Source organism: Mus pahari, chromosome 9 (assembly GCF_900095145.1).
Source record: "Mus pahari chromosome 9, PAHARI_EIJ_v1.1, whole genome shotgun sequence".
NCBI classification, from domain to species: Eukaryota; Metazoa; Chordata; class Mammalia; order Rodentia; family Muridae; genus Mus; species Mus pahari.
The window spans coordinates 59,661,130-59,679,515 of NC_034598.1; the positions used below are offsets into that span (position 1 = coordinate 59,661,130).

General features: G+C 43.8%; 1 protein-coding gene across 1 annotated transcript in view; it reads left to right on the forward strand.

Moving 5' to 3' along the window:
- Positions 1 to 18,386, forward strand: part of Myrfl (myelin regulatory factor like) — a 119,404-nt gene that overhangs the window by 52,294 nt on the left and 48,724 nt on the right. The window contains exons 6-10 of the mRNA XM_021205470.1: positions 1,595 to 1,745; positions 6,707 to 6,902; positions 9,722 to 9,798; positions 11,181 to 11,291; positions 13,627 to 13,717. Coding sequence (XP_021061129.1) covers positions 1,595 to 1,745; positions 6,707 to 6,902; positions 9,722 to 9,798; positions 11,181 to 11,291; positions 13,627 to 13,717 — 626 coding nt within the window. The remainder of the gene's footprint in view (positions 1 to 1,594; positions 1,746 to 6,706; positions 6,903 to 9,721; positions 9,799 to 11,180; positions 11,292 to 13,626; positions 13,718 to 18,386) is intronic.

An 18,386-nucleotide genomic window follows, 5' to 3' on the forward strand; every position in this document is an offset into this window, starting at 1 on the left:
CACACACACACACACACACACACACACACACACACACCTTTAATCCCAGCACTTGGGAGGCAGAGGCAGGCAGATGTCTGAGTTTGAGGTCAGCCTGGTCTACAGAATGAGTTCAGGACAGCCAGGGCTACACAGAGAAACCCTGTCTCAATAAATAAATAAATAAATAAATAAATAAATAAATAAATAAATAAATAAATAAAACATTTATTTGGAGAGATGGCTTAGGAGTTAAGAGCACATGTTGCTCTTATAGAGGACCCGGACTCACATATGGCTCACAACCATCTGTAACTCCCATTCCAGGGAATCTCATGCCCTCTTCTGACCTCGTGTGCACAAAAGGCACACATGACACACACACACAAGTCCAAGCAGAACACTTAGAGTCAACACACATTTTAGAAGGTATTTATCGGCCACTTGTATTTCTTCTTTTGCAGATTCCCCGGTCTGTTTCCTAGATCAATTTCTAAGTTGAGTTGTTCGTTTTCTTGTTTGGTTTTGTGGGTTCTGTGTGCGTCCTGGGTAATAACTCTCAGTCAGATGTATATCTAGCACAGATTTTCTAATGTTCTGTGAGGTTCTCTCTTCACACAAATCCCTTCCTTTGCTATTCAGAAGCCTCTTCAGTCCATGAGGTCCCACTGTTGATCGCTGACCCTTTCTGAGCTGCTGGAGTCCTATCCAGAAAGTCCGTATCTAGGACTGTGGTTTCCCTCTAGCAGTTGTAGAGTGTAAGGTCTTTGATCCGTTGGAGCTGATTTTTGTATGGGGTGAGAAATAAGGATCTAGTTTCATTCCTCTACACGCAGATACTGAGCTTTTCTAGCACCAGTTTGAAGTCTACATTTTCCTCCAGTGTGCATCTTTGACATCTTTGGGAGCCACAGACTCTTGGTGCCACAAAGATGTGTACCAAATTGGGGGTTGACTGAAATTACTAAAACTGAAAATCAACATCACCAAATTGCCTAAAACTAACAAACAGACAAACAAACATACATAAAACCAACCGGGTCTGTTGGCTCGCATGAAACAGAAGTTTAGAATTGGAGCCAGAAACAAGTGACATCAGGACAAGATGTCAGCGTTGCTGTCCTCACCTACTCAGTGTGGACATCCACTAGATGGGCTTTCTCTCTTGTTCCCATTGCTGCCTGGTCCTCTTGAGAATGTATCTCATAGGTTCAAACCCCATGGGAAAGAGAAAGCACCTTGGTCACTTCGTTACCCAAAGTACTGAGATCTTCCGTGCTTGCACAAGACTAGGTCATATGGCTGCTCTGGATGTAAGCAAGTACTCAATGCTGAACCTGGGTAGCTACCCTCCGGGGGTTGGGCCGAGACTTCATTAGGACCAGATGTGCAGGAAGTATTGAGAAGCTATGATGACACAGGTGTCCAGTCACCTTTCTAGAGGTCACTGACATTAACATATCCTTACTAGAGGGTATGGATCCAGGTCAGCTACGCACCTCTTATCTCCAGCACTCATAGCTCCCTTAGTCATTCAGCTTCACACACAGCTCTCTGTGAGTCATAGAGGACCAGCCTGGTAAGGGTAATCTAACTCCCCTGTTTGTTTTCCCAGTGACAACTAGGACTCAGAGCATCGAAGTGCAGGACCATGACAGAGAGGGACGTAACGGGATGCCTGTGGACCAGTGCTCTCCTGCTCTGAAGTGGCAGCCGTACCAAAGTGTTCCTTGGCATAGCTTGTTAAACAGCCATTACGAAAAACTGTAAGTGGTCTTTAGCAGTGCCTTGGGATGGACTGGGGACTTGGTGTCACATGTGGAGGGAGTGTTGTATTTTAGGACTGAATTCAAGTATTTGGGCTTAGGTGCCAGCCCTGATCAAACCAGCTGAGCCTTTGAGAAAGTCTCTGTCCCGTCCCTTTATATTTTGTATCTTAAATAAAGAATCGGTAGGACAAAGGCTCCTGGCTTTCAAGAACCCAGGCTTGTAATTACAGCTCACTATAATTTACCCATGTTGGAGGGAGAGGAGCTTTTCCTAGGATTACACACCCAGTTAGAAGAAGAAGTGCATGTGTGGGTATGGGGGCTGGCCAGATGGCTCAGTAGGTAAGGGTGCTTGCTGTCAAGTTTGTTGACCTGAGTTTGATCCATGGTACCTGTATGAGGGGAGATAACTAAGCCCTATAAGTTGTTCTCTGACGTCCACATGTGCATCACTCCCAGAATAAATGTTAAAAATAAAATCGGAGGCAAAAAGGAAACACGAGGAAATAACTAACACCTCGCTCTGCAGTAAATGTGTGATACCCAGAACTCTCCAGTGGGCACATTAAATTGGTGACCTGTGCCTACTTCTAACATCTATGCCGAGATGTCAGGTTCTGACTAAGAGTCCAGTTTCCAAGTAATAAACGCACCATGAGGTGAGAAATGTCAGACAGAGCCTTTGAGGGTCTTTTCGGCATCTTCTAAGTTGAAATACAGTAAAGCTTATCTCCAGGACAGTTATCCTGGGGAGGCTATGGGAAGAAAAGCTTTTCTTGAAGTCAAGCCTAAGGAGTCTAAGGGTTTGGGGAGTTGAGTGTATTAGGGGGCAAAAGGAGCTAATTTCATTGACATGTCACAGCTGTGCCTGGCTCTATGTGCGATTAGAAAACAAAAGGTAACTTCTAGTCCTTGCTTCTGAGCCAGCCTTCCCCTGATTATCTGACGGAGAACATGTCATGTTCTGTCTGAAGCATGCAACTGTCACATGCTAAGTGTGTGTTTTAGTAAAAGACCTTCCTATCTCCATGCATCTGAGCTAGCAAACTTTAAAAGGTGAGAGTCCTCTCTCTCTCTCTCTCTCTCTCTCTCTCTCTCTCTCTCTCTCTCTCTCTCTCTCTCTCTCTCAGCAGAAGAGTCTTTTAAAACATGTTCCTGTGACGTTTAGTGCCTAGAAGCATCCGTGTGTGGTTCTGAGTTCCATGCCTGGGACCCACAAGATGGCAGGAGAAAACCATATGACCTCTACTTCTGCTGGTGCTCTGGAGCCTGCAGTCACAGACAGACCACACACAGGCACACACATACACACACACACAGAGGCGTGAATACACACAGGCACAAACACACAGGCACACACACACACATACAGGCATATACACACACAGGCATACACACACACACACAAGCACACACACAGAGGTGTGAATACACACAAGCACAAACACAGGCACAAACACACACACACACATACAGGCATACATACACAGGCATATACACACACACACATACATAGCCGTGAATACACACAAGCATACACACAGGCACACACACAGAGGCACAAACACAGACACACACACATACAGGCATACACACACACAGGCATACACACACACACAGGCACACACACAGGCACAAACACAGACACACACACATATACAGGCATACACACACAGGCACACACACACAGGCACACACACACACAGAGGCACATACACAGGCCCACACAGGGACACACACACACACACACACACACACACACACACACACACGTGCGCACACACACCTGTCTATTTCTACAGCCTGTCTGTGCTCCACTGACCTGGAAAAAAGGAGGACACAGACAGTGTCAACTCAAAGGCACAGAGGCACATTTATTTTCAACACTTAGCCAACATTCACTTTTTCTAAACAAACAGAAAAGCAACATTTGCAGAGATGATAATTCAAGCTCTCTTGATTTGACTATTCAAATCACTGAGATAGAAAATCATTTATTTGTTTATAGGTAAATATGTTTAATTTGTTACAAAAAAAATGTTGTTCCCTTAGATTACCACAAAGCAATGAAGTTAGGGATTAACACTTACTACCCCTCCCTTTCCTGAATGTTCTAAGCATATATGACAGAAGAGAGTCTGCAAAGCGAGTTGGCTTCATGTCTTCTTGATGTCACAAGAAGGGTTGCCTTGGTCTAGCGAATAGAGTGAATTTTTAGTTGGAGATTGTCACAGGTCAGGACAATCCTGTTCAACTTTTATTCGTCCTCCCCTTTCTGCGTACAGCTGGTCTACAACTCAGTCGGATGCTAGATGCTCATATCTGGCTGCAAGGCCTCTACTCTCAGGGTTTTTGACAGAGAAGTATGAAACATTGTAAACATCTTCCTTTTTCACCAAGACAGTTATTATCATCCATAGTAAGTCAGTGTAACTTTATCCATCCAGCCTTTAGCCTTGGGTTTCTCAAACATTTTATCCTCACAACCCTTTTGCCTGAGCAATTGTTAAATGACCCTAAGGTTTACACACAACACACACACACATACACACACACACACACACACACATATGAAAGGTACACAAAACATTCGAACAACAATTCTTTGCTATAAATATAATCTCACCATTTACAAAAGAGAAATAAATCTGTACACTAACAAGATGGGTGTGCTTGTTAATTTTTACTTAGATAATTAAATCTTGGCTCAATATTTGATACTGTAAGACATGGAATAACTTCAATGTTTTCCAGAGTTGATAGATGTTCTTGGTTTTGTTATTGTTAATTCTGAGAACATTGACTCACACATATATAATAAAACTATGAAAGGTATATTTAAAGCCCTTTCAGAAAATATTGGCAATTGTATCCAAACACTAAGCCAAAATTCATTTAAGATTTTGTAAAAATTGAAACTCTAGTTGAAACTCAAATAGCAATTTTCTTTTCTTTTCTTTTTTCAAATAGCAATTTTTAAAATCAAATATTAAAACCCAATCCAACTCAAAGATAAACTTACTTGTTTGATCTCTATATCCTGAGTAATTATGATCGAAAAATATTAAAAATTTATTTTCTGTCATCAAATTTTTATTTTCCTGAAGAACGAAAGAGTTTGTACAGATGGTAGAAATGCTGCAATTCATGACATACAACAGTTTGGGATGTGAGTTGTGTTTCAGGTAGCCATCATTGGCCTTGTGTGGTATGATGGTGTGCATACTACAATACATGTTCAGAACTAAGGGTACAGAGATACCCTTATAAGACGACATGGCATGCACAAACGCAGTCAGAAACACTATAGATTCATTGCCCATTTGATTTTAATTAACTTCTGGCCACTATGTATCCATTAACCTTTTACTGCTACCAATTTTTTTTTTGTCACCTAGATTTTGCCCATTCAGTTATATGACCCCTGTGTCAGGTTCTGAGCCACACCACAAGAAGTACCTTAGCAGACTGACTGTGGAAACCAGAGTCACTATTAAACCAGAGTCACTGTCAAGTCCCTAGACAGCAGAAGGCACATAGTCTTTGTCAAAGTCTTTGTTCAATGGGTTTTCCCTTGTGGCTGGTGATCACTGCATTGGCCAGGCCTTTGATTGGTGATTGGAAGGTATTCATGACGCAGGGACCTGATTCATTGGCAGGTACTCAACTTACAAAGAACACGGACATTCCTTTTCCAAGAGACCCATTCATGGTTTCTGCTTTAGGGATTAGAGCAAAATGTCCAAGTTCTGTGCTTTTGTGATAGCAGCAGCCACCCTGGCTGAGGCCTCAGAGGCAGGGAGCCTCACAAGAGACCAGTGGGTACCCACTTCCTCTCACTCGTGCCTCTGAGAAGAAACTGCTTTCGTAAACGAAAAGTCCTTTCTTAGGAGCCTCGAGGAACTAAAGATCATGTTCCACGTTAGCAACATGTACAGGAAAAGCTCACCAAGGACGTTTTCAACATTCACACTTCTGTGTCTACTTAATGATGTTAGCATCTAATGTGTCCATTTTACTAATGTTTTTGTTAATCATATGTCTGTATGTGGGTATGTGCACAGACATACTTTGAAAGAGAAAGGGGTTTGAATTCTGGAACTGGAGTTCCAGGCAGGTGTGAGCTGCCCAAAGTCGGTACTGGGGACTGAACTCAGATCTCCTGGAAGAGCAGTGCACTCTGGGATGCTGAGGTGGCTCTTCAGAGCCCCCTTTCATTAACACTTAAAAGTACTTTTATTAATCACGTTATAGTCACAGCATTACTATTGGAACTACTACATAAAGCAAAATCCCGACTACCCACCCTGTCACCACCCCAGCCCTTTATGCAAAAGAAATCCTGTGGTAGGTATTCAGTGCTGTTATCAAACTAGAAAGATCTAAGGGAAAAAATAATATTTTAGGAAGGAGAATGTTTCCAATCCGTACAATGACTGGCTCTGGTTAATTTGCTTTAGGGTTGTTCTGGGCAGTTCTGACCAGCCTGCTTTTTTTTTTTTTTTTTTTTTTTTTTTTTTTTTTTTTTTTTTTTTACAATCAGAGGGCTGAACATTCTTTCACCTGAGTAGCTGAGGCTCCTGTGAAATTTAGAAGCTTCTTTTTAAAGGGAGGAGATGAATTGTTCTCCAGATAATTCTAAGCGATGTGGTGTCTTCTCAGCTTCCAGCACCTCGTTTCGAGTGCATGGTTTAGAGTCAGATTAAAGGGGACAGAGTCCAGAGAAACAATGCTTCCATTCCACAGAATTCATACTGCTTCCTTGTCAGGAAATAAGAGGGCCAGTGTGCTTCGAAATATCATTTTCATTTCTGCAGTAAAAATGCCGGAAGTCAGTTGAATAAATGTCGCTAAGGGCACTTGGCACAATGGGCTTTCTTGGAGCGCTTGTGCTATTGATATTATCGACGACAAAGGGAAATACTGTGCAACTGGTTTCTTGATTCCTCTCCTTTCAGGCCTGAAGTGGGCTATCAGGTTGTGACAGACAAAGGGTTCACTTTCTCGCCAGTAGATGAAGCTTTTGTTTGTCAAAAGAAGAACCATTTCCAGATAACCGTCCACATCCAAGTTTGGGGAAGTCCGAAGTTTGTTAAGACCCAAGTGGGCCCAAAGCCAATAGAAATGTTTTACTTGAAAGCTTTTGGAATTAAGGTAGGCCTTTTGTTCATTCAATTTACCTTAATCAGTTTTCCTTCCTTCCTTCCTTCCTTCCTTCTTTTCTTTCTTTCTTTCTTTCTTTCTTAGCACTATTTATTTATTTTATGTGTATGAGTACACTGTAGCTGTCTTCAGACACACCAGAAGAGGGCACCAGATCCCGTTACAGATGGTTGTGAGCCACCATGTGGTTGCTGGGAATCAGGACCTCTGGAAGAGCAGTTAGTGCTCTTAATCACTGAGCCATCTCTCCAGCCCCTAATCAGTATTTCTTAAGTGTTCTAGTTATCTATTACTCCATATCCCTAACCACAACCTTAGAGATTTTAATAAATTAATAACAGTAGTAATTTATTCAGAGCACAATTCTGCCCTTGTCAGATGTGGCCGTGACAACACATCTCTTGTCTGCTGTCAGCCAGAGAAGGCCACTGTGCTGCTTCTGTGAGGTACCAGTCACATTTGGGTGTCCTGTCACCTGGTGCTTAAATGGGATTACGGCTGGGAGGTATCAGGTCTTCTCTGTGAGCACTTCTCAGTGAGGTGGCTTGTGCGTCCAACATCGCGGTGGAGAAAGACTCAAGACAGGAAGTAGAATCTGCCCCCTCCTCAGGTGTGAGCCCTAAAGTGGGCACTATTTTCGCCTTAGCGCATTTGCTTGCAGCCATTTTAGTTTTGATGCCGGTGGATGAGCACAGGGAGTGGCTTCAGTCTCAACCCAGTTCTCAAGGAGTTCTCTAACTTCAAAAGCTAAGGAACCATTACTTACGCAGCACCCCACTTGTATAGTTTAACACAGGGGAACTGAGGCCCAGTGGTGTTACATAATTCACCTAGGATAGTAATGGCAAAGTTGCTTTGTCCGAGCTACAAAATCTTTATGTCAAGCATTAGCGACTTAAAGATAGCAGCAATCATTTATTTGGGTCGCGCATCTGCAACTTGGTTAGTCTGGCTGTGACACCCCACTTCTGGCAGTTGTCAAAGTTCTGCTGAGTCCATTCTAAGATGCACATAGCATGGCTGGAGAGCAGTCAAAAGCATATCAAACTATTTTCTCCTATCCGGCTCCTGTTGAGAAGCGATGGCCATTACATACATATCTCGTCCTAATGGTGAAGCTGGTCTTAGGTGTGCTGTCTTCTAAAATGTAGCGGGATGCTGTATCTACCACTCACTTTTGTTCCCAAGTGAACTCTTAAAATGAATCAGCAGCAATAATTAAATACAAACAACAAGCAAAGAAGTAACGACAGCCAAACATCTCTCTGATTGTGGAGACGATGTGTCCACTGTGAAAATGTTGGTGCCTAATATAAATGCGTGGAGAGGAGATGGCGCCGGTTCCTAGCTGAGGTTCAGCAGCTTTTTAGAAAAATTGTTCCAGTGTGAATGCCCATGTGCTGTATCTCAGAGCACTTCGCTTGCACTGTTCACAGAATAGGGTGTGTAGCAGTTGTAGGATTACTTATTTATCTTACTTATTACTACGTATTACTTATGTGCCAAGTCATCATTTCTTCATATTAGAACTTAAGTTCTGCCAGGAGTGTGTTAGTGTGTGTGTTAGTGTATATGTGTGTTTGTGTGTTAGTGTCTGTGTGTTAGTGTGTGTTTGTGTGTGTTAGTATGTGTTTGTGTATGTGTTAGTGTGTGTTAGCGTATGTTTGTATATGTGTGTGTGTTTGTGTTAGTGTGTGTGTAGTAGTATATGTGTGTTTATGTGTTAGTGTGTGTTTGAATGTGTGTTTGTGTATTAGTGTATGTTGGTGTATTTGTGTTTGTGTGTTAGTGTGTGTGTTAGTATGTGTTTGTGTTAGTGTATGTATGTTTGTGTATGTATGTGTATTTGTGTATTAGTGTGTTAGTGTATGTGTGTGTTTGTGTTAGTGTGTGTAAGTGTATGCGTGTTTGTATGTTAGTGTATGTGTGTGTATTGTGTGTGTTAGTGTGTTTGTATGTGTGTTTTTGTGTTAGTGTGTGTGTAAGTGTATGTATGTGTTTGTATGTTAGTGTATGTGTGTGTATTTGCACTCACATGTATATATATGCTAGCCAGGATCAAATTGATGACTTCATGCATAACTAGGCAAACACTAACTCTGGGCTCTACCCCAGACTTCTTTTTGCTTTTTTTGCTGAGATGCGATCTCATGAAATTGCCCATGCTGTTCCTGTATTCACTTGTTGCCCGGGCAAGCATGAACTAGATGATCCACCTGCCTCAGCTTCCCAAGTATCTACCATTCCAGGCCTATACCACGAGGCCTAGTGATTTTTATTCACTTAAAAGTTATGCCCATCAGTATGTATTAATTGTACATACTAATGGAATTTGCTGTATTTCCACATGTATATCCAAGTGCATTGGTCTTGTCTATTTCCAATTTTATCACGGTTCTTCTTTGTTCATTTATATGAATGCCTACAGCAGTACCTGGCACATAATAGGTGCTCACTAAATAGTGAATGAATGAATGGATTCTTTGAGTTGTCTTGGTCTTGGTTAGTTTATTTTTTATCTTCATTCTTGCTTCTGACATTTTGGTCTTTTAATAGCACACTCTGTATTTCATCATTTACTTCTGCAGACAAGACCCGTCCCCCTCCAACAAGTATCTCTCTCTTTAAGCAGCAGCGGCACACTGCTGATAGACAGTGCCCATTGTCTAGTCTAATATGGCGTTTTCAGAATTCAGACCTTCCTGGTTTCAAACATCTGAACAGTTTCTACTAATGGACATTATTTTAGTATGTTAATTAATCTATTAAGTAATTGTTTTACTTTTGTTTTGTTTTGTTTTCCCATATAGGTGGAAGCCACCAACCAAATGGTTGCTATTGAGCAGTCCCAAGCAGATAGAAGCAGGAAGCCCTTTGACCCTGTTAAGTAAGGTGTCCTTTTCTGGGTGTCATCGGGGAGTTTAGGGAGGAAGGGTGATATCATTTCTTTTTCTTTTTGCTACTTAATTAGCATTTTTTATCAATCACTTTACTCATTTACATTTTGAGAGATATCCCCTTTCCTGGTTACCCCCCCCCACACAAGCCTCCATCCCATCCTCCCTCCCCTTTTCCTCTATGAGGGTGCTCTTCCACCCACTCACCCATTCCTGCCATCCCTCTATGCCGGGGCATCAAACAGCCATAGGACCAAGGGCCTCCCCTCCCATTGATGTCATATAAGCCATCCTCTGCTACATAGGCAGCTGGAGCCATGGGTCCCTCCATGTATACAGGATACCAGTATTATAAACACCTGTTTATCAATTAAAAAAAAAAAAAACAACCAACCAACAAACAAAAAACCGCTTCGAGGCCCTTGCAAGAAACTGTTCTGAAAAGGTCCACCTGGAAATTTACCACTCTTCTTAGGTGCTTTGATAACGGATGGCCTTACTAACAACTTGATTCCTTGAGACAGAACATGGCTAAATAGTTTAATTTTTAATTCAGATTAGCGCCATCTTGGTTGAGTCGACTTCGAGGTTTCCTTTCTCTGCACGCAAACAGCTCATTTCTCCGTGTATTTTATGGTTACCTTGACAGACGCCGGGCTGAAAGCAGACGCTCGTAGTAATACTCAGAGCAGTAGTGAAGTAGAGTCAGGGTTCTCACTCTAGAATGGCGTGAGATGTGTCTTGGCTTATTTGGCCAGGATACAGATGAGGAAGCTTAGGCTAACTGCAGCTGAGCCCATTTGGGGCAGGATGTCCTTCAGCCTTGACAGAGCCACTCACACAAACTGCTGTGGAGTCCAGGTACTCGAGCAAGCATGTGACCTGGCTCATGGGGCTCTCCCTTGCTTGGGCAGGCTACGCGGCTTTTCACGGAAGGGTGCTGTTTCCTGGGGATAGGCTATGGGAGGTCACCTACGTGAAGAAAAAGCCAGAGTGTTCAGGAAGAAAAGTGGTTTGTGAGGAGCGGGGTGCTATAGCAACAGTGCAGAGCCCATCAGAGTTTCTTTCCTCCCTCCCGCTGTGGAGGCGACAGAAACCATTTGGGACATGCTGAGTTCGTGGACCTTGGGTCGAAACCTGAAGCCTTGCTTCTACTCTCAAGTTGTTCTCTTCTGTGACCTTCCTTGGTGGACACTCCTACCCATGCGGTGGAGCCCTAAGTAACAAACCCTAGGATATAAACTAGGATAAACCTCCTCTGTAGTGTGATGATAGTAGGGGACCAAACATGGGGGGGGGGGGTGTCTCAGCGGCTTAGCTGTGGTCAAGCGCTGCGTTCTCTTATGTCTCTCGGTACTTCCGTTTGTTTTAGAATCGACCTCCTGACTGACCAGGTTACCAAAGTGACCCTGGGACGATTGCACTTTAGTGAAACCACAGCAAACAACATGAGAAAGAAGGGAAAGCCGAATCCCGATCAGAGGTACCTGGGGCACTTGAATGAGAATGACCGCACACGTGACCTAGCCAGGACGTGGCCTTCAGTGCCCCTGTGATCCTTCGGGCCACCCAGCCAGCACAGTCAGCCAGCTTCGGGGAACTCCTCCCTTCTCCGACTTGGTTTATTAATGTATCTCATTTGCCCAGATCTCTCTGGTCCTCACTCTCAGCAATGCTCAAATTCCCTCCGTGCTTCTCTAGATGGGTGTCCATGGGTTCTGCTCATTGCTCTTGGTTCCGACTGCACTTAACAAATCGGTGTGCTAGTCCTGAAACCCCACCCCCCCTTTTTTTTTTTAACAGAAGAGAAAAGCCAGGCAGACTGGCATACACCTGCAATCCCCACACCTGGGAGTCAGAGGCAGGAGGATCTTTGAGTTCAAGGCTAACCAGAGCTACGCAGTGACACCTTATCTCCAAAACCAACAGGAGAAGGGAGGGAAAAAAATAAAATAAAAGGAAAGGAAGAAGAACCGACAAGGGCAAGCCTTAACGACGTACACCTGTCTCCTTGAGAGGCCTGTCCCAGGACCAGCAGAGATGGCCGTTACCTGGGCACAGTTGGAAATACCAGTTGTCAAGCCTCACTAGGATCTGGTGACTCAGGTGTTGGCAAGTGAGCTCAGTCGGCTGTAGTTTACCTCTGGGTGGTTCTGTCACAGGCTCAAAGTTGAAAGCCACTGGTCTCAGGACATCCGCTTTGGTGTTGAGCGGGACTGAGTTTAGACATGATACTGTTAGTCCATAGCTCAGTGACCTTGGGTGTGAAACTTAAGCCATCTGAAATTAATTTCTGTCTATGGCCGCACCGCCTCGAGTGCTCCTGGTCTCATCTATAATTCATTTCCTGTGCTGTCAAGCGGGTGGGAGAGCAATACTTGCTCCAGTACATTTTGAGGGGATCTCAATGGAGGTGGACTGCTTAGCCCCCTGTATAACCCCTCTGAGTCCTCCGTGGGAGTTAATGACGACGGATGCAATCATTATTAACAGTGATTTGATTTAGTTCAAAAGGAGCATCCACATTGTCTAGAAACTGGAGTGGCAATGTGAGGGGGTCTAGTGTGGCTCAGGAGTTAGGATCCCAGCCACAGGAGCTGCCGTGCTCTGGGTAAAGCCCTGTCACCACCCTCAAAGCCCCGGTGCCCAAGAGAAAAACTTCTGTTCCCCTACCTGAGATTCACAGCCAAATCTGGGTGTGGACGCCTCCTGGCTTCTCTTGGATCCTTTTGTGTTTGTTTTGTTTTGTTTTGGTTTAGTTTTTGAGACAGGGTTTTTCTGTGCAGCCCTGGCTGTCACCCTGTAGACCAGGTTGGCCTCGAACTCAGAGATCTGCCTACCTCTGCCTCCTGAGTGCTAGGGTTAGTCTACAAAGAGCAAGGAGGTACGGCCTGGAAAATGTTTTCTCTGCACCACCCCTGCCCCCAGACCCTAACATTTACTTTATGGCTATGACTGATTTTCCTGCATGTATCTATGTGTACCACATGCCTGCCTACTGCTCATGGTGGTCAGAAGAGGGCGTTGGTCTCCCTGAAACTGTAGATATGGATGCTGGTAAACCATTATGTGGATGCTGGGAACTGAAGCTTGTTCCTCTGTTAAGATCAAGGGTTCTTAACCCATGAGCCACCATGTCTCCAGCCCTGGGAAGATAAGCGAGGATAAATGTCATGGGGAGCTTCTGTCTTGACTTCCAAGGGATAACCATTAAGATTATCCATTAAACCAATAACAATAACCATAGCCTTAAGATTGTCTCACTGACAGTCTGTGTGAGGAGATACTTAAGTACCTGCAGTGAGGTTTGCTTTGGGAGGGCTAGAGGGAGGCCCAAGTCTTCGGCTATCTTAGTCAAGGCCTGAGGGCCTTGAGAATGGAGGATACCTGGAGCAGGTAAGGGTGGGATGGAACCAATATGATGGGCATATCCTCTAAGTCTCCCTCCCTTAAGGCCCAGGACCTGTGGCTTATATGATTGTGGACACAGGAACCCTGGTGACTTTGTCCTGTGTCAACAACGCTTTAGTGATGCTCCACGGTGAGGCCTGGGTGAGCCACATAGGTGGGCTGAGTCCAGCACTCAAAGCTCTCCCCAGGGAGCAGACACACAGACAAACCTGGGACAGTAGCGAGTCAGCCAATTTGTCCTTCCAGTTCACTGAGGCGCCACTGAGATAGGAAGGGAAGGCAGTCTGTATGTAAGTGAACCCATCTGGCTGAGCTCACTATTAATGAAATGCCCGATGCTACTTCATTGCACAAATTGCATCTCCGTTCTTTGATGTGCCCCCATCAGTCTGTTGTTTCCAAACTAGATACTTCATGTTGGTGGTCGGATTGTACGCCGCTAACCAAGACCAGTTCTACCTGTTGGCCGCCCACATCTCTGAAAGGATCATTGTAAGGGTAAGCTCGGCTCTCCGGTTTTCTGGACTACATATACTTTTCTCCCTTGCAGGAAGAAGTTGAACTGTCAGTGATGTAGACATACTTGAGCTGTGCTATTTCCTAACTGTTGTCGGTAATGATAATAGCAGAAACTATTGTGTTAGTTTTTATACTGTAGTTCTCAACCAAGATCACAGTGAACAGAGATGATGGGCAATATGTTACAATACACGGGGAAACGCTCCCACCGGAAGCATTCCCTCCCCAAATGCCATGGTGCTGAGGCATGCTGGGATAGCCTGATGCTGACTCTCTGTTGGAGGCAGTGGTTAAACATCTACACATGGCACCGCTTTATACTGACGCTACATTTTTATTCTGTGAGTATTCTCCATGCCCAGAGGAAAGAGGTTTGCTTGCAAAGCCAGCTCATTCAGTATCACTCGGCTCATAAAGATGGAGTCTCCTATAGCCCGGCTCTCTCTCTGATCTAGGCTCGCCAAGTGAAGAAAGTACCACAGGAAGGTTTTCTGGGTCCCAAAGTGATCGCTGACTCCAGGGCACCTGGGCCACTGCCTTACCCAAGGGAATAGCTCAACTCATTTGCTGAGTGGTTACAGCTGTGGATGGTGTCGTGGCAGCTGTGGGGACATTAAGCTACTGGCAGCTGCAGCTGCGGCTATGAGGCCAGACTGGCTGCCACTGGGAGTGTTGGAGGAGACAATGGGCGCCCCAGGCAGGGCAGCCTTGGTGACACTGTGCTGTCCCAGGCCTTTGAAAGCTACATAGGGAGGGTGTGACCCTCCAGAAGGGAGCACCAGTCACTGTGGGCATGCCTACGTTCACAGCTACCAACCTGAGGTCCTGGGGACACATCTGCCTCCTTTTGGAAAGTGGAGTTTCTTCCTGCCTGCTTTGAGCTGTTCTGAAACAAACAAACAAAAAACCCTCTGTGATTATGTTAGCCAGTTAAACATGATAAGCTACCTACTAGTGGAAGCCCTCCAGTTACTCCTAGAAATCTCACTGGAGGCAAAGCAATGACAGAAATGAAGTAAAATGCTTGTGTGAGAGCCAGCTATTCACACATGGGCCATTTCTGACACAACCACAGGCCAAGAAGAGTTTTTTTGAGGCAAAATCAGGCAGCCAATCAGAGTGCTATCTGTCTTGTCTGTCTCTCAGGACTCCCCATGGTCAAAGCCTGCTGGATGTCTCCTTTGGTATCAACTGAATTGCTTCGCTGTGCTAACAAATACGATCTGAATTCCAGTCCAAAAATTAGGTTGCTCACTGTTTCCGACTTCTCCCCAGAAGGCGTGAAGACAGAAGTATCATTCTTTCTACTTTGACATAGACTAGTGGGCACGGCAGTGCTGTTCCGAGCCGAGCGCATAGCACTCAGGTCACACACTCCATTAGTCACCTGTGTTCTTTGAAGAATTTATGTGGCAACAGGGTTTTCCCTTCCTCGGCTGGCAGCGTCCTAAGCACTGTGCACGTTCAGAGAGCAGCCAAGGAAGAGAACCTAGCTCGCCTGACCTCCATTAACAGGGAGATGCTCACCCACACATGCTATGGTTATGCTCACCACAACGCAAAGATGATTAACTTACACGCTGAGCTGGGGAGGTGGCACGTTGGTGACAGTCACATTCAGTCTGAGTGTGACACTCTGAGCTTCGATCAGCATAGATTAGGTGTCGTGTTATTTACCCAGTTTTTGAATTCTAAAACATATTGTACCTTGGAGACAGTAGCTTTCTCCCAGCTATTATTTTTGGCTAAAGACAGCACCCTAGTATAGCAGTAGAGTAGGAGACACCAACGTACCCTAAAAATAATGTGAAGAACCATGATAACAGTAATGTAGACTCTTATCACTCCTAATAGCTCATGGCTACTATTTCATTCTCGCTCTAAGACACAGGTGTGAAGGTGGAAACAGACTTCTCGGTCCAATTAATGGTTAACACTGTAACACTGTGTGCATGTATGTATTTATGTATGTATATATAACATATAACTCACAACACACAACACATAACATATAATATACAATATATGCACAACATACAGTAATATATAACCTGTAACATATAACATATAATATACAACATATAATGTATAATATATAATGTATAATATATAATATACAATATATAACAATATATAATTCAACATTATATATTATATATATTTATTCATACACAAATACATAACTATATAATATGTATATATTAATATACATTATACAATATAATACAATATGCTATATATGATATGTAACTATATATACATATATATGTATACAGACATATATATAACTATATAATGTAAGAGAGAGAGAGAGAGAAGATATGTAAGGGATGGCATCATTGCTCAATTCAAGTAGTTTTAGAAATGCTCACCCGGTCTTTGCTGCACCTCACACTCTAGAAGGACACGTGTGTATAATCTATACCTATGAGTTAAGACTACATTGTACCCAAGAGTCAAGTGGCCTCTAAGGCCATGGCCTGGTTCTGTCAGCTTGAGCTCCAGAATAAAAGACAAGAAGAAAGGTTTAATAATTAAAGGCATTACGTGCTTGACCGTGAGGGAGGAGGAGACAGTCTTTGAAACTCTGAATTTGTGTGTGTGTGTGTGTGTGTGCATGCACACACACATGCTAACCAATTTCTCAAATAGTGGAGATCAATGTTTTACTCTGATATCTCTGGTAGAAGTGACATTATGAGGACTGTCCCCAAGACTCTGGCCTCTGGGAGGCCAGGACACCACATTTGTCAAAGTTTTTTTTGAAGAGAGAATCGAGGCCAGTGTATGGCCATTGTCCTATCTGGCTTGTCAACCATAACAGCTTTAGAAATATATTAAATTCCTGTGATGTAAATGGACTAATTCAGTATAAATTAAGGTCTCCAATACACATGTTTATTTCCAGTCTCCTAGTGAATTCCTTCAGACTTCCATGGTTAAGGACCAGGCCTTTCCTCAGCTCTTCTTCCTTTCTAAATATCCAAGTAGAGATAGTGCTGTATGGCAGGCAGGAGGAATAATTTCTTTTGTCTGCCTTTCAAAGCCACTCTGGGATTTCTTTCTTTTGAAAAGGAACACATTTTTCTTTTTCTGTTTCATTCTGGGAAGAATAGAAATGGCCATGTCCCAAGGATTCCTGCTTTCCCGCAACCACACTGAGGTAGAAGACTAACACCAAAGGCAACAGCATCTGTCAGACTGGTGAAGGGCATGGATGGAAAAGGGCCATTCTTGGAGCAGCTCATTTTCATGTATACACACACACACACACACACACACACACACACACACACATGCACACTCACATACACATGCACACACATGCACAGACATACATCCAAGCAGATACACAGGCATGCATACATGGACACAAAAACACATTCACACACAGAGACATACACACAACACATTCACCACACACTCACACACACAGATATACACACAAGCAGATACATGGGCATGTACACACACACAAACACACACACACTCACACTCACACACAGAGACATACACACATCACACATACACACATAGACATACACACATCACACACACACAGAGACATACACACATCACACATACTCACACACATAGACATACACACAAGTAGATACACAGGCATGCATAATGGACACCCACACATTCACACACAGAGACATACACACAACACACTCACCACACACTCACACGCACAGACACACACACAAGCAGATAAATGGGAATGCATATACACATATACACACACACTCATACACAGAGACATCACACAACACATTCACATACTCACACACATAAACATACACAGAAGTAGATACACAGGCATGTGTACATACACACTCACACATACACACTCACACACTCACACAGACATACATACAAGCAGATACACAGGAATACATACACAGACACACACATACACGTAAACACAACCCTAGGGAGCTTGTGCAGACACAAATAGCTAAACCCACGTTCTGAGTTTTTATTTTAATCGGCCAGGGATGTCCATAAATATACATTTCTTTTCTTTCATTTTTTTTCAAATATACATTTCTAACAGGCTCCTGCCTGTAGATGCAGATCTATGTATATCACACTAAATGGTCCAGAGACCCTGTTTAACAACTTTTTCAAAAGACACACAAGTTGATTTCCTAGGGTCAAGCTCTCCTATTAGCTCCTGTCTGTGTTTAGAGCCGTAAACAAAAGTAAAACAACAAAAAAATTTCCTGGGATTTTCCTTCCAGACTCAAGTCACATCTAATGCCATGTGCTATCCTAAGCATCTGCAGGGGGTGTCCTTAGCATTGTGTTCCTGCTGAAGGGCCTCCCACCTAACTGTGACTCCACAGCTGTGCTGCTGTGTGATTACAGGTTAAGCAGTGAGCGCTGCATCCGGCCAATTATGTTGAGGATGAATTTGTGTTGATTCACCCTTAACTCTGAAGACTGTTCATCCACACACGGCTTCACTGGACTTCACAGTAACCTCTGGAGACGGCTAAAGACAATAAACTGGCTGGGCAGTGGTGGTGCACGCCTTTGATCCTAGCACTTGGGAGGCAGAGGCAGGCAGATTTCTGAGTTCAAGGCCAGCCTGGTCTACAGAGTGAGTTCCAGGACAGCCAGGGCTACACAGAGAAACCCT